The sequence below is a fragment of the Poeciliopsis prolifica genome, unplaced genomic scaffold, assembly GCF_027474105.1.
Source record: "Poeciliopsis prolifica strain line A6 unplaced genomic scaffold, Auburn_PproV2 SCAFFOLD333, whole genome shotgun sequence".
In the NCBI taxonomy this organism is placed as follows: Eukaryota; Metazoa; Chordata; class Actinopteri; order Cyprinodontiformes; family Poeciliidae; genus Poeciliopsis; species Poeciliopsis prolifica.
Window position 1 is genome coordinate 13,914 of NW_026562708.1, and position 21,904 is coordinate 35,817.

The window sequence follows — 21,904 nt, forward strand, 5'->3', positions numbered from 1 at the left end:
TTCTACTGAAGTGCCAAGCTGAGCCATGCCAGAATTCTTCAGGACAGAAATGTCAGGTAAAACAAATGGTACTTCCCTCGTCATTCCTTTGTTTAGGTGGCAGTATTGTGAAGAGCAGAGTTTTGAGAGGTAAACGCTTGATACATTTCTCATTGTCTTCCCAATAATAGTGGAAATATTGCACTGTGCATCAATTTGGTGGGCGCCAGACCTCAACTGTGTTTTTGCAAACATTGAACTAAGCAGATCTGCCCTCTGCAAGTATGTCTTCGGGGTCACACCATCTGTAGCTATGGATTTCACCAGCTGCAAGAGTGGGTTATCACTGTCATTCATGACAAGATTTTGAAATGCAGAGCTGTCACAGAAAGTACAGCATAAGCACTTACAAAAGGCATCATAGGAGCAGGTGTTTAACACAGAGAGTGACAATGTCCCAACTTTAACAGGCTGATGCATGTTTCCATTTTTCAATAGTCCCACTTTCACTCTTTTGGCCCCAGATGATGAATCTGCATGGATCCATTCAGTGCAGGAACTCAGGTATGAAGTCCTATTCCTCTTTTTGGGTGGAAGAATTTGTCCTCTCCAGTTTTCAACCATGTTTTCATCTGCGGTGGAAAGGTTTCTGGTGGCTTCCGATTCCATCACATCGCTAAAATCCATGTTTCTGCTACCTTCAGCATTGTGGGTAATTATGAATGCAGGGTCAGCTTCTGTAACTTCTGCTGATGCAACTTGTCTCTCCTCCTGTTGTGCTTTTGCAGAGCAAATCCGCATATTTCCTTCGATGAAGGAAAGATGCCTAGAAATGAAGCGGTCGACTCGAATGGGTAAGTTATCATGTTTGAAGAGGCCATGTTTTACATTTTTGAATTCTGCTTCAACATTGGCTGAGCTTGCTGTGAGGCTGGTACTTTTGAAGAGGGGAACCATTATTCCTGTCCACAGTGGTAAGTAACTTGCAAGTCTTATAATGTGTGGCACAATCTCAGGGAGGAAATGGATGTTATCCCTATCCCCATTAGATGCAGCGTGTCCTGCTCTCCTCACAAATGTTTGACACCCAGTCTCGTAGGTCAGTCTGGAAGTCATCACATGGATCGACTTGATGCACTTCCTGTGCATCTTCTTCTGGAATGATGATGGAGTCTTCTGCAATCTGTGCTTTCAGGTATTTTTTGCACCTCTCTGACTCAAGAGGGGTTCCAGAGCTATCATCACCTTCTGCCTCACTGAGAGCCACAACAGTGATGGCATGTATTAGCTGCTTTGCATGGTCCAAGCTTTGTGCTTGAAGAAGCTTTGCTATTCCTCTGACAAAGAAGTCTTTGACACGGTGTGACTTCTTTTTCAGGCAGTCCCACTGGCATACCATCTTTATGCAGTGGGCAACATCAACCCTGATGTAACAGGGAGGAAGTTTTGCAGACTGGTTCCCACGTAGCACACGGAAGCATTCATCAATGTCTGACTTCAGGTCAGAAAGAGGAGTAAAGGCCTTCACCAGAGCACCTAGAATAGCCAGGGAAAAGTCACTCACAGCTTCCTTTGGTACAGCTGCACCTGAACGAAGCCAGTCTGTCAGCCATGTTGCAATTGCATTAATGTCATGTCTTTCTGATAGCATTTGTACCACTGGGACTGAGCAGTTGTCTCCCTTCAGAACACCTTGATATAAGAAGATGTGGCCAGATTTACCATTTGGTCGTGTGAGTTTTCTGACGACTGAACCAGTTGCATCAAAGCAAACTACTGAGGGACATTTTTTGGTCAGTGCCTTATAAACATGTATCTGAGTTTGACTCCAATAGTGACAAAAGAATTTATCCAGACCGATATCTCTTATACTGCCACTGTTGGGTGTGCTATATTTTAATAACTGCAAAGATAGAATGGGGTCTTTGTCGCCTAATTCCAAGTCTTTTCTCTCTTGCTTGGCTTTTCGTAAGGTTGCAAGGTTTGGAAGGTGGCTTGGTTCGGGATTTCCAAAAGCCATCAACTCTGATGCCTTTGCTGACCTCCATCCAGCTGGCTCTATCCTACCCTCACAGCTCTTTTGAAATTTGTGCACGAAGGGTTCCTGACATGAATCTTTTGGACTGGCCAGTGTGCAGGGAGATGTCAGCACCTTCGATGGAACACTGGAGCACCATTGGGCTGTTGACCGCTGGCTTGCTGTCGCATGTCATTGTAACATGGCCTTGACAGTCTTTACAGAAGCCTTTGATGTCGATGTACTTATTAGTGACAGTTGGATAACCTTTTGCTCTTTGGAATACAAAAGTACATGTGTGTTTGAATTTTTTCCACACCAGATCATTAATGACATGAGTCCAAGTGCCAGGTTTTAAAACAGTGTAGTTCCTTTTGCCAGATGTTGAAAACTTGTTGTTGTATTCAACAGTTTCAGGTATAAATTGAACCCATTCTTTAAATGGAACTTAAACCTGAAAGTTGTCCAGAAGTGGTGCCAGATTCACACTGTGTCCACAGGGCTTTCAGTGTCACTTTCTTGAACATTTATTTCTAATGTTGCCCAGATGTTGTGTCTGTTCATTTTTACAATAGTGTATAGGGCTTTTGCTGACATCTTATTTTCCAACTGCTGACTTAGCTCTGTCCAGACAGGAGCAGCTGGAGTGGCTATATTTTCTAAGATAGCCTCTTTTGCCTTGCAGAGAAATGCAAAAAGAGACTCTCTGTCTACGGCTGGCTGTCGAGGCATCTAGTTAGAAAACAAAAAGACTTTGATTAGTATTGCTCAAAGTAATAATTCTGGCCTAAATAATTTTTAAAAAGCCACAAAACATTGATATTTTAGCATTGTAAATTACAAAACTCTTAAACTAAAAAAACTTATGTTGGCTTCCCCAATTTCATTTCTACTATTTAACTATAATTCTACTAATTAACTAATATATATATATATATATATATATATATATTATATATATATATATATATATATATATATATATATATATATATATATATATATATACACATATTCAAGAATGCATTGTTACGACTCTTGAATTGGCAATTTAAGTACTTGTTAAATTTTAATTTCCCTTTGGAATAAATTATATTTTATTTGAGTTCAGAAGATGTGCCCTTTAAGTGTTCATGATTAAATTTAAAGGCTTAAAGAAAGTGCCTCACTATCTATGTGTCAATACTTGAAATATAAGTTGTGAATTTAAATAAATGCATATGTAAGCTTTCCATATATAAATCTCTGCTTTTATGGGTGGATTGAGTCAATATTTTACATAAAAACTGAGGATTAGTTTACTTACCTTGTTCGAAAATCAAAATCAGAGGGTTGGAAAAATTCCAAAGATTACTTTTTCAAAACGATTTCTTTCAGACTGCTAAGTAACTTTTTACGATCGGTTGAAATTACACTTGCTACTCCACAAAAACAAGGGAAGGTGGGGGAGGGGGAATCAGTACAGTGTGGGTGGAGCCAAGCTTACGTAGCCACAACTACGTAAAAGTTGCCGAAACATTTTATGTATTTTTAAAAGTACTTGAAACCCATGCACATACATTTTGTGTCATAAATTGTATTAAATGAAACTCGTTGGGTTTAAAATATATTTACTAAATATTAAGTAGGCTACATTACCTGGATGAACTTTGTTGAACCAATGAAGCTGCCGTGCACTTCCGGTTTTACTAGGCCAAAAAATCAAACAGCTAGCATGTTAGCTATAGATTTTTACAAAATCTTTTTTAAATGCATAATCAGAAGACATCAACACTGTCAATATAATTGTTCAGATCACGTCCGAAACCAAAGCACAGTTGAACAGTCATACAGCTTATACACATTACATATGTCCTCTATTGACAGGATTCAATTATTGGAGAGAGCTATATTGGTGAAAAAAATTACTATGTAAATACATTTATTAAAATGAGACATTTTGTTTTTTTCTAAAGCTTTATTGAAGTTCAAAACAAAGAAAGGTACATTGTACAACAGCTGAAAATCTGCAGAACTTAACTGACACAATGACATAAGAAATTTATAACAGCATGCTTTGTGGTTATGTCCAACACAGGCCACAGTCATCTATTGAGGTGTAGTCAGTTGTAATCTGAAAGAAAATATCTCCTAAGGGACAGCGGCAAAACCTAGCACTACCAGGTGACTATTTTGGTTTGTTTTGGAGCAATATGGGGAGATGGTGACATCATCAGCCAAAATTATAACTTTTAATATCTCGACAACGAAAGCTGCACAAACAAAAATTTTAACGGCACAAACCTGCACTAACGGAGCACTGACCAATCAGACTATCTGCTGGATTTTATGACGTAGGTGGGGTGTCAGCTTCACGTAGGTGAAAGACCTACATCAGGAGCTCCTCCTGCTGACGTCACTCAGCTAATAATAATCAGTTTAGATTCAGATTCATTGTCACTGATTTCAGATGATCTACAATATAAACATGGAAATGAAACGTCATCACTTTGATTACAGTAGATTATATTAAAACCTCACAAAGTTCATCGGTATTTAAATTAAAGGTCAAAGACAGTAAACATGTTTGACCACTGGGGGGAGCTGTTGATTTATTTATATCTGTTTCTGCTTTTACAGAGTTAGAATAGACTAGATTAGACTAGATTAGATTAGATTAGATTAGATTAGATTAGATTAGATTAGATTAGAAGCTTTATTGCCCCTCAGGGGGTAAATCAGGTGAAGCAGCAATAACTGGACAAGGGAAACAAATTCCATTAAAAATATGTATAAAAGCAGAGAGAATACTGACTATACAGTGAGGACAGAGTTACAGTCTAAGATTAAAATATTTTAGTTTCCAATATAAATATGATAATCATTGATTTTGATCCTGATCAGAAATCCTCCTGCTTCAGTTTGAACAGCAGGAAACAATACATGATAACTTTATTCTTCTGTTCATGTGTTTATTGTACCATCGCAACATTCACCAGCATCTCCGTCTACCTGCATGTAGCTCCGCCCCCTCCTACAGGTGAGTGTCGGTTTCTGATGATGATCTGCAGTCGGATCAGACTAACACCTGGTTCTGTTCTGCAGGGAACCAAGATGGCAGCAGAAACACTGGATCCAGAAATCGACACGTTGGACTGATAGCTGCAGTTACTTTAGTCGTTGTTCTGATTATTGCTGCCTCGGTTCTGGTTCTGACCCGCAGGGAACCAAACAGCTGAGGAACCAAACAGCTGAGGAACCAAACAGCCGAGGAACCAAACAGCCGAGGAACCAAACAGCTGAGGAACCAAACAGCTGAGGAACCAAACAGCCGAGGAACCAAACAGCTGGACTGGTTCCTGCTCTCTGTCTGGCTTTGGCTGATCCAATAATCTGAGCAGAGAAAGTTCTGACTCTCATTGAATCGTAGTGTTTCTGTTTTCCTTGGTTCCATCGGTTCTGCTCAGATCGACACCATGTTCTGTCAGAACCACCAGATGAACTGAAGCTCATTGTGTGGCTGCAGAACCGCAGCAGAACCAGGCAGTTTTCTCCTCCTGACGTCTCAGTGATCAGGAACTAAACAGGTCCAGAGGAGAACTGGGTCGGTCCGACTTCGTTTCCTCATCAGAACAAAGTGTTGAACGGAGACGAGGTTCTGTGAACAACAACGGAGCTTTAAATTTGGACTTTCTGAGTTTTTCTTGTTAATCTGTTAAAAATCCAGTTTCACCTGTCAAAATGTAGAAGCTTTATTAGCAACATTAACATTAACGATCATCAGTGATGATCCGCTCCTCTCTTCGCTACAGCAATAATCAGAGGATCATGAAACATTTCTGGATGAATCTGGTCTGTTATTGTCTTTATGACATATCCTCTGTCAGTTCAGAAACAGGTCAAAGCTCCAAACGTTGGCATCTAAAGATCATTTCAAATGCTTTTATTGCTTCTCATCTTAATAATCATAACAGCCTCTTTATGTACTTTATAATCTGAAGACACTTTACTCCATCTGTCTGGACTCTGGTCATTGTTTGAAGCAGCAGCTAAAGAGCTTTATGTGTCCTGCTTTATTCTGCTTTATGTTTTATTTGTCATGTTTTATGGTTGTTTTCATCCTGTAAAATATGCTCAATAAATAGTTTCAACATTATGTCAGGTTCCAACTGAGAGATCAGAAAACACAGTGAGGCTGCAGACCAAACATTTCACTCTGCAGATGATATAAAACTGCATTAATATTTCACTGCATGTTATTTTAGAAAAGCTTTTCTCCTGTCTGGTTGTTTAATGTGAATAAATGTTGAATGTTTTCATGTTTCCATTAAAACTCTTAATATTCTCTGGATGCAGTCAGTGGATGATAATTGTTCTCACTTTATGATTTAACTGAATAAAACTAGAAATGATTTTAGCAGAAACTTTATCTGGAGATGTTTTAAATCTAACTCCTGTTTCAAAATAAGAGCATGCAGTTCAGCCTTGTTCCTCCCTAACATGATTTTATGAATTATTATATTTGATGTTGGTTGTGTTAGTGGCAGAGATCAGAATCATCATCATGTTCAGGAAGATCTAAAGTCTCTGATAAACAGCAGGACATGCAGAATAAACAGCAAAGCTAAAGACACTAGCATAGCGCTAACTGTGTGCTATGCTAGCAGCAGCTTCCCACAACTAAAAGATGAATGGAGACGATTATCTCCATAGATCAGGAGAAGACACTGGGAATATGCTCAGAATACGTTTTATGAAAGTATTTTACTGACTTGCTCTTGTTCGGGTTTGTGACGACGTTGACCTCCAGCGTCTGGTCATGTGACCTTTCACCCTGGATTTGTGAAACTTATGTTGCTCAGAGTAAACACAGTTTTTTTTATTTTAATAACTAAACTAAACTTATCGTTTAACATCATCTGTTAGTTTGTCAGAAAGCAGAGGAACCTATTGATCTATTGATGACATCAAACTGATCACTAAGCGATGATTTTCTTGTAGTTGAACATTAATGCATGAACTCATCTCTAATCTGATGTTTGCTCACAATAAGACAAACATTGAAGACAGTTTTAAAAACTGTGCAAAGCTGACATGTTGGTGATCAGAGGAAACCTCCTGATGGGAATCAGACAAGCTGCACTGATGACTGGATCTCTGCAGCGTTTAGATCCTCCGCTGGTCCAACACACCCGGATCCATCGGCCCAAATGAGCTCAGGCTGCAGCCAGCTTCTGCTCATCTTCACTTCCTGTAGTCATCTACAACCGGCTTACACTGGGAAGATCACTTTGTGATTTAGATGCTGTTCATATGGAGAATGTAGCCTAGCTTTACTTTTCTGTTATGGTTGGATGAATGAATTCATTTTCAGGCTCTTGGCTGATTCTGTCAGTAGGTTTGTTGTGTTTGGATCATTTTCTGGGTTTAAATGGAATCTGAGCCAAACCAGAGAATATGACATGATCATAATCATGAGCAGTCAGTTCAAACACGGCAGGGAACTGACTGCAAATGATGTCATCATTATTAAGTCATGATGACGACATTATGGCTTAATAAACTCATAGAATATGTCGCATCAGCACTAAAAGCTGAGCTGCAATGATCCACTTCCTTCCTCCTTTAACTTCTTACCTTAGAAATAAAGTTAACTTAAAATGAATCTGAACCTTGAAACAAACATGAGGCTGAAGGCTGGTGGTTGACTTTTAAACGTTTAGATTGAATTAATTTAATGAATTAAACGGCTGAGTTCAGATCAGTGAGTCCTGGGTGGGATCCTCCAGTAAAGCGTTTCTCCGTTTTCTCCGTTTTCTGTTTTCTCTGTTTTCTCTGATTTCTCTGTTTTCTGTTTTCTCTGTTTTCTCGGTTTTCTCGGTGGCTGCAGCTCGTCGTGTTCATGTGGTGAATCATTAATGAAGCCCAGACTTCTTCCATACAGAACTCAATAAAAATGGAGGAATGTCCAGGAACTCAGTGTTTCAGCATTTTTGCAGTTTTCTGAAAGTTTTCTCCAGAATATATTTAACAGTAAATAATACTTTTTGTCCTTTAAATGTAAGAAATAAATGGCAAAACAAATATCTCAACAGGCCTTTTCTTGAAAGCCAGACATCAGACGCCCTGAGATGGAAAACAAGCTGTGAGGTTTGATCTTTATCATGAATCCTGGTGAAGTTCCTCCAAACTGAAACCAGTTTCTATTTACTGGAAATCAGCAGAAACTGGATGTTAACCCTCAGTGGAAAATCCCCACGAGTCAGCTCTAGAAATATCTCTAGAGTTATCTGTAGAGTTAGATCTAGAGATAACTCTAGAGTTAGATCTAGAGATAGATCTAGAGCTATATGAGTCGTCTGCATACTGAAAACAGCAGGCAGGTACAGCAGAGTCTTCACTGCTGCTGCTGCGGTTTGTGAACAGGAGCCTGAAGTCCCTCCAGCTCCAGAGAAAACAGCTCGACCCATTTACTGTAATCCAGCAGGAGGTCGATGTTCAACCTGAGCGGAAACCCCCAGTGACTCAGAGCCTTCAGTTCATAAAGAAAAGTTTATTTGATTTCTAAAACAGTTTCTGACAGAAAAAAAATAAAGCCTCTCAATATTACATCTCAATACAGAAATATAACATTTTACACTGAACATCACTTCTTCACTGAATTCATGACTCAACTCTGCCCCCTGCTGGCGGTGGATGGTACAGAATCCTCTGATTACTGACTGAACTGGTTCAGGTTGAAAAGCTCCCAGTTCACCTTCAGATAAATAATGCAGCAGATTTCTGACTTTATTATAGAATCTGTTTTTATGTTCCAGATTTATTCACTGGAGGAAAATATAATCATATTGAAATAGATTTTACACAGATGTGTGGGATAAAGTTTCAGTTTTTAGATAAGTAACTGATAAATATTAAAACTCTGCCCCCTGGTGGAGGAAAGTGGAATCTGTCTCTGTTTTATGATATAAACATACAAATTATATGTCAGAAAACTAGTTTATAAAGTTCAGATTATATATTTATTATGTTTATTCTGCTTTAATAAACGTCCCACAGAAGATAATTTAGTTTATAAGAAGCTTAAAACAATAAAAACACCAAAATAAATCTGGAAATATTATTTCTGGAAAAGAAAAAAACTTTTATTAAAAAACACAACATTTAAAAATACTGACAGGTTTTATGAAGCGATGCAATTTTTACATTAAAATATTGATAAAACTCTGAATAAATGTCACATTGTAAGAAACCAGATCATAAACCAACATGAAGACAGTCCAGTCCAGTTAGCTGGGAGACGGACCAGTTAAACTGGACCCGGTACGGTGGACGGACCGGGTCCAGTGGACGGACCGGGTCCAGTGGACGGTCCGGTGGACAGACCGGGTCCAGTGGACGGTCCGGTGGACAGACCGGGTCCAGTGGACGGACCGGGTCCAGTGGACCATGGACCCGGTCCAGTGTACTGACCCGGTCCGGTGGACGGACCTCACTGGTGGATCAGGAGAGAAGAGTAGCTGATCTCTGGCTGCGGATCTGGAAACAGAAATCATCTGTATTAATAATAATGATGCTGATGTTTGATCTCTACTGGAAAACCTGCAGGAACTGAAGCTGCTGCAACTTTTAACATTCAAACTGGGAGATTTTAGGATTATTAATCTGAGAAAATCTGACAGATTATCTGAGATTAGATTAGATTTTACTGAATGACTGAAATGAAAGTAGGCTGCACAGTGGAGCAGTGGGTAGCGCTGTTGCCTTGCAGCAAGAAGGTCCTGGGTTCGATTCCCGGCCCGGGGTCTTTCTGCACAGCATGCTGGGTTCTCTCCGGGTTCTCCGGGTTCCTCCCACAGTCCAAAAACATGACTGTCAGGTTGATTGGCCTTCCCAGATTCTCCTTAGGTGTGAGTGTGTACATGGTTGTTTGTCCTGTTTGTCTCTCTGTGTTGCCCTGCGACAGACTGGCGACCCATCCAGGTGACCTGTCCAGGTGACCTGTCCAGGTGACCCCGCCTCTCGCCTGGAATGCAGCTGGAGAGGAACCAGCAACTCCCGACCCGTTAGGGAGAAGGATGATGAGAAAATGGATGAAAATGAAAGTTGTCAAATGATGTGTGTGCGTGTGTGTGTGTGTGTGTGTGTGTGTATCAGTGTGTGTGTGTGTGTGTGTGTGTGTATCAGTGTGTGTGTGTTTCTACCTTCAGTCCTGTTGACTCTCTCTGCGTTTCCTTTTCTAACATATGAATAAACAGCAGACGATTCGTTCTCTGTAATGAGATTAACTCAGATTAGTGGTGCAGATTACAGAGGAACATCAGACAGTAAATCTGCTCAGTATCAGTGTTTATGCTGTTGTTTGCTGGAGTCAGGAAATGATCCATCTTCTGCTCCTTCATATTCAAATCCTCAGGATTGAATCAGCTGTTCTGGTAAACACCCCGTTGCCATGGTTACAGATCACAACAGTCAGAAAGTAAAGGAGAAAAATGATGAACAGCATCAGAACCAGAGAGGAAAACTGTTTAAACTTTAAAGATTCAACCTGAAGAATGTAAAGTCTATAAGGAGCCAGCAGAGCTGCTTCCTGTCTATTAATATTTATTATAAACATGATGAAGCTCCATGTTTGATCTGATCTTCACTCAGAGACAATTAAAGGTTTTAACAGGAAGTTTCTCTCTATTGTCGGCAGAAACCAGTAAAACTTTTTATCAGATGATTATGTGGAGCAGAAGAAAAAAACCACAAAGATCAACTTCTGGTAAAGACAGAAACAGTGATGTCACTGTGACCACATCCAGGTCAAAGGTCAGAGGAATCCACAGCTCCAAGCTGCTGCTGTGCTTTTATATGAGTTTAAACAGATTTAAAGCTGGAAGTCTGGATTAAAGTGAAGTTCAGATTGTGATGCAGGATGTGAACCTCTGAGCTCGTCTTCCTCCTCTCTGCTGCTCTGCTGTCCGTCTCGGTTCTCCATCCTCACTGCAGAGTAAACCGAAGCCCGGTCGCCGTCTGGTCAGTAAAACACACACATGATGTCACTGCAGCGGCTCCAGAAACACAAAGCAAGCAGCTCTGCCTGCTGCAGCCTCTGGCTCCTCTGGTTGATCTGAGGAGGCAGCAGGTTTCAGGCTGAGATGAAACCAGAGGAAACGAGAGCAGAGCTGCAGCAGCTGCTGCAGCCTGGCTGCAGCCGCAGAGGAGCAGCAGCTGCTGCAGGCTGGCAGAGTTTCTGAAGATTAAACAGGAAACCAGAGGCCTCACACACACACACACACACACACACACACACACACACACACACACACACACACACCGTCTCTAACTGAACCAAAATCATCATCAATAGTTTCCTCTGATCGTCCTCATTGATCAGTGATCATAACCATCATCAATAATTCATCACAGGATCAAACATTTCATTGATTTCTCTCTCTGTCTTCTTCACACTGTGGTGAAACTGTCACTACGTCAGTCTGGGTGTCAAAGCCACTCGTCTTCCTCCTGTTGAATGAATCAATAAAACCAAAACATGACAGACGATTCCTGACTCAACATGAGGAGAAAATCATCTCAGCTCTGAGATTTAAATCACTTCAGCATAAAACATAAAGACAGAGAGAAAATCATAAAGACCTAAACCATTGGAGGGAAAGATCTGACCTCTGACCTCTGACCTCCTCATGGCATCCAGTCCCATCTGTCTGAACCTAACAGATTAACCTCCTGGTGTTCACCATCATCTGGTGGAGTCCAACCAGAACCAGAACCTCTGACTGGTTCTGGAACCTCATCAGCAGAACCTCTGGTCCATCATCGAGCCTGGATGCTCCTCCATGCTGCCGTTGGTGAACCAGGAAGTTCTCCTGCTGCCCGCTCACGACCCAGAGCTCAGGTTCTGCTGCCTCCACAGAGGACCGAGGAGACCCGGTACCATCCAGAACCCGGTACCATCCAGAACTCGGTACCATCCAATACCCGGTACCATCCAGCACCCGGTACCATCCAGGACCCAGTACCATCCAGCACCCGGTACCATCCAGGACCCAGTACCATCCAGCAACCAGTACCATCCAGAACCCGGTACCATCCAGCACCCGGTACCATCCAGCACCCGGTACCATCCAGAACCCGGTACCATCCAGCACCCGGTACCATCCAGAACCCGGTACCATCCAGCACCCGGTACCATCCAGAACCCGGTACCATCCAGAACCCGGTACCATCCAGCACCCGGTACCATCCAGAACCCGGTACCATCCAGAACCCGGTACCATCCAGCAACCGGTACCATCCAGAACCCGGTACCATCCAGAACCCGGTACCATCCAGAACCCGGTACCATCCAGAACCCGGTACCATCCAGGACCCGGTACCATCCAGCACCCGGTACCATCCAGAACTCGGTACCATCCAGAACTCGGTACCATCCAGGACCCGGTACCATCCAGGACCCGGTACCATCCAGAACCCGGTACCATCCAGCACCCGGTACCATCCAGAACCCAGTACCATCCAGCACCCGGTACCATCCAGAACCCGGTACCATCCAGCACCCGGTACCATCCAGAACTCGGTACCATCCAGAACCCGGTACCATCCAGCACCCGGTACCATCCAGGACCCGGTACCATCCAGGACCCGGTACCATCCAGGACCCGGTACCATCCAGGACCCGGTACCATCCAGAACCCGGTACCATCCAGAACTCGGTACCATCCAGGACCCGGTACCATCCAGAACCCGGTACCATCCAGCACCCGGTACCATCCAGAACCCGGTACCATCCAGGACCTGGTACCATCCAGCACCCGGTACCATCCAGAACCCGGTACCATCCAGCACCCGGTACCATCCAGAACTCGGTACCATCCAATACCCGGTACCATCCAGCACCCGGTACCATCCAGAACCCGGTACCATCCAGCACCCGGTACCATCCAGCACCCGGTACCATCCAGCACCCGGTACCATCCAGGACCCAGTACCATCCAGAACCCGGTACCATCCAGGACCCAGTACCATCCAGGACCCGGTACCATCCAGGACCCAGTACCATCCAGGACCCGGTACCATCCATGACCCACTGAGGCCCAGCAGAACTCTGAGTCCGGTTCAGAGACATTAAACCGTTTCCAGAACATCAGATGAGAACCTCTGGTCCATCTTCAGAACCTCCAGGGTTCAGCATCGGGTCTCCAGGTCCGACTGCAGACGATCTGAACCCGGTCCATTCAGACTCCCGACCCGATCCAGAACCCAGTAAACCTTCCAGATGTGATTCTCCTGTACCAGCTGGAACCACCAGGAACCAGACTGTCTGAATGCAATGGATCCGGATCCATCAGAACTGAAGGGGACCAGAGGAATCATCTCTGACTGCAGAACCGACCCGGTTTGGATCGTCTGGACGGTGAGTAGGAACCATCAGAACCTTCTGACTCACCAGGAGAAACACCAACCCAAAACCCGCAGGGGGTCCAGTTGTTCTGCTCTGGACCGACACAGAGAGCTGATACCCCCAGGAGCCTGAAGTGGGTCGAGGGGAACCCGACCACACGCCTCAGAACCAAACCCTCCAGAACCTCCCAGTGAGGAGACATTTCCACACTAGAGGGTGGATCAGTAAGTTACACTGGGTTCAGGGTTCTGGTCCACTGAGCGGTCCGGTCCGGTCCGGTCCGGTCCGGTCCGATCAGGTCCGGTCCGGTCCGGTCCGGTCCGGTCCGGTCAGGTCCGGTCCGGTCCGGTCCGGTCCGGTCTGGTCCGGTCCAGTCAGGTCCGGTCCATATTTATGGTCAGGAGTATTCAGGACGGATTAAACCCAAACCATCCTGGTGCTGCACGGATACAACTGGATCATTTCTGTTTGTGGATCTGAATCTAAGCTGCAGCGTGACAGAATGTAGACTGGAAACACAACAAATACTGAAGCACAACGACCGGCAGACACCATGACGTCATGATGACGTCATCACGGCGTCACTGTGACATCATCACAGTGTCATCAGAGCTGGGTCCTGGTTGTTCTTGTGGAAAATCATAAACTGAAACAAACATTTCTAAAAAAATGAAAATACAAACATCCAAACTTTCTAAGATTTTCATCTGATTGATAAAAATAAAACACTAATAACTGTAAGACTGAACCTTTGCTGCATCTGATTGGCTGCAGTCGTGTTTGTGACGCATCATCACTGTGGGACAGATCTTCATCTTCATCTTCATCAGCTGAAAACAACAAGAAACCTGAAATCACAATCTGACAACATCTGAAATAAAAACTCATCAAGAAAATCTCTGATGTTTACCTTCATGTTTCCTCTTGACAAAACATTTCAGCAGCAGAACCAGGAAGACGAAGACGAAGATGAAGACGAGACCGAGACAGAGAGGAAGAGGAGGAGGAAGACTGGGAGAGGAAGAATCCACCGGAGACTGAGAACTGGGAGGAGAGATGGAGGAAGGAGGAGTGGAGGAGATTCTCCCTGAAATGAACCAGAGAATCATTTACTTCTTGTCTCCTGATGATGCAGACAGAGAAGCTGCTGACCTCTGACCTTTGACAGAGACCCTGCTGGATGGAGACTCTCCAGAACCGCTGATGCTACATTTATAGAGGCCTTCATCAGAGCTGGAAACATGGAGGAGGGTCATGCTGCCTGCTGATCCATCACCAATGAAGGAGCCATCTTTATAGAAAGCAGCTGGGAGGTTGTGGGTTGGATTCCTTGCTCTGCAGCTCAGAGTGACGTCATCTCCCTCCATCACAGGGAGGACAGGACTCTGCAGGATCACTGATCCTTTCAACACAGAGACAAACTACAGCATTTCATCCATTTCCACACAGCAACACTAACTCCACAGTCTGATCTTACCAGAGACAGAGAGCTGGATGCTGCAGCTGCTGCTGCTGCTGCTGCTGCTGCTGCTGATGCTGCTGCTGCTGCTGCTGCTGCTGCTGCTGCTGCTGCTGCTGCTGCTGCTGCTGCTGCTGCTGGAGGATCCAGACTCACACCAGTACAGACCAGTATCTAATGGGAGGATGTAGGTCAGGTTGCAGGTAGAACCATCAGCTTCTCCCCATCCATCTCCACACTGAGTCATGTTTCTTGTGCTGGTGTTTCTCCTCACTGTCCATCCAGCTGATCTGTTTTCATCCTCACAGATCAGAGTCACTGATTCTCCTTCAATGAACTGGGATCTGCTGGGACTCACAGTCAGACGAACTGGGAGGACTGGAAAATAACATGATTGTCTGTAAATACTCTGATATGTTTCAAAGCATCTTCTAATTACTTATAGATGTCAGAATAGAGTGTAAATATTGATTGGTCACATGATGATCAATCGATCCAAACTGATGGTCTCTGATAATCAGTTCCTGATGCTGCAGGAGGAAAAACTGACCTGAGTTTGTGGAGCAGCTCAGCAGGACAAAGAACTCTGAGGAGAAATGAATTCAGATGAACGAATCGACCCACTCAGGACGTTTCTGATCCTCATCTCATGATCTGTGAAGGTCTGACACACATTTCCTGTTCCTGTCTAAAGTCCTGCTGCGTTTGGACTCAGTTTTAACCATCAGAACCATCAGAACCACCAGAACCAGCAGAACCAGCAGAACCAAAGCAGAAGTGCAGACAGTTTCTCACCCAGCAGACGTCTAGCAGATGTTTCCTCCATGTCTCCTCAGAGCGTTGACCCGTTTGGGTCGGTGCTGGTGAGCCCGGCTCAGTCCGCCCTCTTCCTCTGAGCCTCCGGCTGCTGGCTGCTCACTTCCTGCTCTGCTGATGCTGAGCTGCTGCTTCAGCCTGAGACCTGCTGCAGCAGGTGAGGCAGCAGCACCTGCTGCAGAAACAGCTTCAGACAGAAAATCAGTTTATTTAGTGGAGATTAAACAGAATAAAAACCTCCAGGATGATCATGAATGATGCATTAATATTAGTGAAGACAGAAACTGATGTAACTTAATCTGTACAGAACATCAGCGCCATCTAGTGTTGAATTAATTACTGCTTAACTACATTATGGTTGGAAATACTGAAGTAAATGATGTCAGATTGATCCTCCTGCAGGCATGAATACACTGTGACCCAGAGACCCCCTGCTGTGACCCAGAGACCCCCTGCTGTGACCCAGAGACCCCCTGCTGTGACCCAGAGACCCCCTGCTGTGACCCAGAGACCCCCTGCTGTGACCCAGAGACTCCCTGCTGTGACCCAGAGACCCCCTGCTGTGACCCAGAGACCCCCTGCTGTGACCCAGACACTCCCTGCTGTGACCCAGAGTCTCCCTGCTGTGACCCAGAGTCTCCCTGCTGTGACCCAGAGACCCCCTGCTGTGACCCAGAGACCCCCTGCTGTGACCCAGAGACTCCCTGCTGTGACCCAGAGTCTCCCTGCTGTGACCCAGAGACCCCCTGCTGTGACCCAGAGACCCCCTGCTGTGACCCAGAGACTCCCTGCTGTGACCCAGAGACCCCCTGCTGTGACCCAGAGACTCCCTGCTGTGACCCAGAGACTCCCTGCTGTGACCAGGAGACCCCCTGCTGTGACCCAGAGACCCCCTGCTGTGACCCAGAGACCCCTGCTGTGACCCAGAGACCCCTGCTGTGACAGGAGACCCCCTGCTGTGACCCAGAGACCCCCTGCTGTGACAGGAGACTCCCTGCTGTGACCAGGAGACCCCCTGCTGTGACCCAGAGACCCCCTGCTGTGACCCAGAGACTCCCTGCTGTGACCCAGAGACTCCCTGCTGTGACAGGAGACCCCCTGCTGTGACCCAGAGACCCCCTGCTGTGACCCAGAGACTCCCTGCTGTGACCAGGAGACCCCCTGCTGTGACCCAGAGACTCCCTGCTGTGACCCAGAGACTCCCTGCTGTGACAGGAGACCCCCTGCTGTGACCCAGAGACCCCCTGCTGTGACCCAGAGACCCCCTGCTGTGACCCAGAGACCCCCTGCTGTGACCCAGAGACTCCCTGCTGTGACCCAGAGACCCACTGCTGTGACCCAGAGACTCCCTGCTGTGACCCAGAGACTCCCTGCTGTGACCCAGAGACCCACTGCTGTGACCCAGAGACTCCCTGCTGTGACCCAGAGACCCCCTGCTGTGACCCAGAGACCCCCTGCTGTGACCCAGAGACTCCCTGCTGTGACAAGAGACTCCCTGCTGTGACCAGGAGACTCCGTGCTGTGACAGGAGGGCGCAGTGGTTCAAGCTGCTGCAGCAATCTTCCTGCAGCAGCTGCAGCAGGAATGGACCTGTTGGAGGAGGGCGGATCCATTTATTTCGAAATGTTTGTTTCAGTTTATGATTTTCCACAAGAACAACCAGGACCAAACTCCAACACCTAAAATAGAGAACGGATCCTGCAGGAAGCTGTAATTGCTCTTAGTTCATGTATTTCATTTTGGATTTAATCATAAATTAAATACATAATAAAGTCATTTTTGATTTTGCCAATAACATAAAGAGTTAGTTTATTTTTCCGATAATTTGATCTCTTTTGCTGTGAATGAATAAAATAACTTCAAATAATAAACCCTGTGCAGGTTGGACCAGTCTCTCTCTCTCTCTGTTATTCTGCTTTAATCTGATGTTTTAACCTCTGACCTTATGCATCACCTCGAAAAAATACTCGAAAAAGATTCATGTAGAGAAATGAGCTTTTCAGGTTTTATTTTAGACTGAAATAATCCTGACATCTTGAAGCAGCAGTTTAATTTGAAATGAGGAAGAACAGGAATCTGAACCTGATCATGTCTGAACACGATCAGGTTCAGGGAACCGGATCTGCGTGTTCAGACATGATCCGGTTCAGACATGCAGATCACATAAACAATGTTTTCTTCTCTCTTCGCTCCTCATGGCGTCTTTACCGCAGCTCCTGCTCTTGGTTCTGGTTTCATACGTTCGTTACTCGTTTTCTGGTAAGTTCCAACTAACCAGCTAAACCATGTTAGAAACTCACTAACCAGCTAAACCATGTTAGTAACTCACTAACTAGCTTAATGTTGATGTTTTGGTGTAAAGTTTCAGGATCCTCCAGTTTGTTCCTGCTGCTGTTTCTTTTCTTTTGTTGCTTGATTTTGTTCAACGCTGGAAAAACTGCTGATCATTTTTATTCACCAACTGGAGCAGAACAAACATGACAGATCAATAAGTTCATGATAAATAACTAGATAAAAGAAGAAATAACAGGAAAATCATTATTATTTACATGTTTTAGTTTAACTCTGAGTTTTAATGCAGATGGATCCATCAGAACAAAGACAAGGCAGAACATTATCTGTAATTTTACTTTAATGGTGGCATTTTGGCCTAATCAAAGTATTTATTTCACACCCAACTGCACGCTCTTATTGTGAAGGGGAGAGGTGAGGCGACGCCAACGGTTTTATTTCATTCTGTTTTTGGTTTTGATTGGAAAACAGAGAGAATAAAACTAAAGTGATTATATTTCAGTAAAGAAACCAGAGACAGCAGAACTTCACTGAACCTGAAGACGATTTAAAGAATGAAACCAGAAATTCCCTCAAAACTAAAAACTAGAATCACTGAAACGTTACTGATTGTGTTCCAGGAGGCCAGTGAACAAACTGAACTTTGACCCCGTCTGGATCAGGTTTCTCTGCTGCTGGAGATGAAAATCATTTTTGTTTATTAACTGGATTTATTGGTTTCACATTTAACAGGCGACCAATGAGATCATGTGAACCTGAACTTTGAGTTAATTTGGTTTAATTTGTGTTGAATGAGTTTGATGCTCTCACTGCTTTCCAGTCCAGAACAGCTGAGCAGAACCAGACCATTAAAGGTTCTGTAACCAGATTATTGATCCGAGGTTCTGTTGGTGAATCCAGAGACCAGAGTCTGATCTGTAGTTTCTTTTTCTCTCCTTCAGATCAGATCAGCATCAGAGTAAAACCTGGACAGAACGTCGTTCTCCCATGTCGGGCTGCAGACAGCAGACCAATCATAGTAGTGGACTGGACCCGGGACGGTCTGGGTTCCTATCGGGTTCTTCTGTTCAGAAGTTCCCAGTTTGTCACAGATCAACAGGATTCATCTTTTAAGGGCCGAGTGGATCTGCAGGACAGACGGATGCAGGACGGAGACGTGTCTCTGGTTCTGAGAAACCCGACAGCTGCAGACAGAGGAACATATAAATGTCGAGTCGTTCATAAAGGAGCAGATATGAACTCAGAACCCGACTGCATCATCAACCTGGAGGTAGCTGGAGGTGAGTCAGTCAGTCTGTCTGTCTGTCTGTCTGTCTGTCTGTCTGTCTGTCTGTCTGTCTGTCTGTCTGTCTGTCTGTCTGTCTGTCTGTCTGTCTGTCTGTCTGTCTGTCTGTCTGTCTGTCTCTGCAGCTTCCTGCAGGAATCACAGTTTCTAAGATCTTCAGATCATCTTCATCCAAAACTGGAGATTAAATAATCTCTTAATCTGATGTTTTGTCTTTATTCTACTGAGAATAAGGAGTAAGAGAACCAGTCCGGGTTGCACTCCCAGGGTTAGATGTTGTCTAATGTCTCATGTCTCATTGTCTCAATGTCTAATTTATCAAGTCTCACTGTCTCATGTCTCATTGTCTCATGTCTCATTGTCTCATGTCTCACTGCCTCATGTCTCACTGCCTCATGTCTCACTGTCTTATGTCTCTGTTCTGTGTTGGTCATCAGCCTGAGGTCAGAGGTCACAGAGTTCACTCTGAGATGCAGTTCAGGTCATTTCTCCACATCATGAGCCAAAGAGGAAACACTAAATGGCTGCTGGTTCATCCAGGCAGATCCTTCTGGATCGGAACCAGCTGACCTCTGACCCCTTGGTCCGGTTCTGTTGCTCAGTGGAAACAGAGCAGAAAACTGGGAGCTCTGGGTTTGAGCCCAGTTTAACTCACAGATACAAACAGCATCACATCGTCTGGAACCAGGAGGGACATCAGACAGGAAGTGAGTCACGTTCAGGGTCAGAGGTCAGAGTTCACCAAGTCCTGATTGGTTTTCATGTTTCCAGTCCTCATCACCTCAATGAGAGACTGATTGTGGTCCATCAGATGAAGCATGAGGACAGAACCCGTCCACTGCTGATGACCCGACTGGTCCAGACCAGTTAGTCGTGTTCAGCAGGTCCATTTCAGGTCTTGGTTAAAGATGGAGGACGGAGGTCAGGGAACCTGAGCAGCTCCAGAAACTTCTCAGCCTGATAGAAACAGAGTCAGAGATCATGTGGTTGAACAAGCAGGAACTGAGCTGAGTCAGCATTTAGTCAGCTGCTGCTGCTTCCTGTGTCGGTTCTTCAGTCTCTACCTGACAGAGGTCAGAGGTCAGAGGTCTCACTGCTGGTTCTCCTCCACAGAGTCCAGGATGATTACAGGCAGAGGAAGCAAAGCTGGACCTTCTGGACCTTCTGGACCTTCTGGACCTTCTGGACCGCTGATCGGACTCACCATTCTTCTTCTTCTCCTCTTTAGAGACTGATTCGGGTTCAGGTGGTTCTGAAATCATTTAGAGGAGGAAAAACATATCATCACTGAATTTCAATTATCAATTTTAAAAGCCCTTTGATTGGATTAGATTGCTTGGTCACTGGGTTCACGCCACACATGGATGTGTCAGAGGTCAGAGGTCACATTCCCACACTTCCTGCAGGAGGGACAAAGAGGAGCAGGTTTGAGTCAGCTGGATCACAGGGGTCAAACTCCAGTCCTCAAGGTCATGAGAGGTTGAGGCAGAAGCAGCAGATCCAGCGAATAAACGGAGATTTAAAGATGAAAATATGAATCCATAATCCAGGCAGATTAAACAGATTAAACACTGAGAGCAACTAATAAACATCCAGCAACAGGAAACAGAACGACAGAGACGACCAGGCCCTGACAGAGACACAGAGACACAGAGGGACACAGGGAAGCAGGTTACATTAAATACACAGGAAGTAATCAGGGAACGGGACACATCAGGGAACGAGACACATCAGGGAACGGGACACATCAGGGAACAGTTGAGGGGAAGACAGGACAACATGGAGACTCAGAGACACAGAAACCTGAAATAAACCTGCAGAAAAAGTCAAATCCCTGCAGGTTTTAGATGAGCCACAGGTACAAGATGCTCCAGTGTGGATCGGATCTCCAGAACCTTGATGACCTCATTATTCTGTCCAGGTGATGCAGCAGAGGGTCATCTAAAGGTCACAGGACACTGACCCTCCAGGACTGGACTTTGACCCAGTCAGTCCTTCAACAGGAAGTGGTTTTCTTCCTCAGATCACAGCTACTTAGTGTGCATTACCACCACCTAGTGGTGAGGAGTGTGAACTGCAGCTTTGTTAAAATGCTTGAGATGCAGATTAATTACTGACTTTTACATCCAAATTAATTTTAATTCATTTCTTCATATTGAGCACATAGAGCTACTGTTTTATTTTCAGACATTTTAATGTGAATAAAGGAATTAAAGCTAATTCAGGCACTAAAATCATTATTTCTGCAGTCATGGGATCATCTGCTGGGATCTTGTTTGAGTTTTGTTATTTTTGACATTTTTCGTGTTTATTAGTTGTTTCTATTTACCTCTATTTAGTTTCCTACATTAAAATGTTTTGCATGTTTAGAGTAATGTAGCTTGCAAATCTTTTTTCATTAAATAAATGTCAATAAAATGCTTATGTAATGATGCTTTTCTGTAGTTTATTGTCCAGTTTTCAGGCCTGCTGATGTTAATGGTGTCAAAGTTTTTATTTGTGATTCTCAAGTTAAAGAAATTAAATTTTTGTTCATTTCTGAATGAATTGTTTTGATAAAACGTTTGTCGAGTTTCTTTATGTTGTTTGTATCAAATCAAACCAAAGTTGATGCAGCAGGACAGACTGTGTTCAGACACTGGAGACACTGGAGACACTGGAGACACAGAG

General features: G+C 44.4%; 2 protein-coding genes across 2 annotated transcripts; one reads left to right on the forward strand and one right to left on the reverse strand.

The window, feature by feature from the left end:
- Positions 1 to 9,440: 9,440 nt before the first annotated feature.
- Positions 9,441 to 14,773, reverse strand: LOC129357901 (uncharacterized). Its single transcript, XM_055026848.1, has 6 exons — positions 14,542 to 14,773; positions 14,293 to 14,469; positions 14,132 to 14,212; positions 10,904 to 10,993; positions 10,180 to 10,248; positions 9,441 to 9,514 (listed from the first exon to the last, which is right to left on the reverse strand). Exons 1-6 carry the CDS (start codon positions 14,747 to 14,749, stop codon positions 9,468 to 9,470), a joined length of 672 nt encoding a protein of 223 aa, XP_054882823.1. The 5' UTR covers positions 14,750 to 14,773; the 3' UTR covers positions 9,441 to 9,467.
- Positions 14,774 to 17,833: 3,060 nt separating this feature from the next.
- Positions 17,834 to 21,667, forward strand: LOC129357899 (hepatitis A virus cellular receptor 2-like). The gene is made up of 3 exons (XM_055026845.1): positions 17,834 to 17,916; positions 18,891 to 19,229; positions 20,348 to 21,667. The coding sequence occupies exons 1-3, from the start codon at positions 17,853 to 17,855 to the stop codon at positions 20,467 to 20,469; spliced, it is 525 nt and encodes a 174-aa protein (XP_054882820.1). The 5' UTR covers positions 17,834 to 17,852; the 3' UTR covers positions 20,470 to 21,667.
- Positions 21,668 to 21,904: the final 237 nt, after the last annotated feature.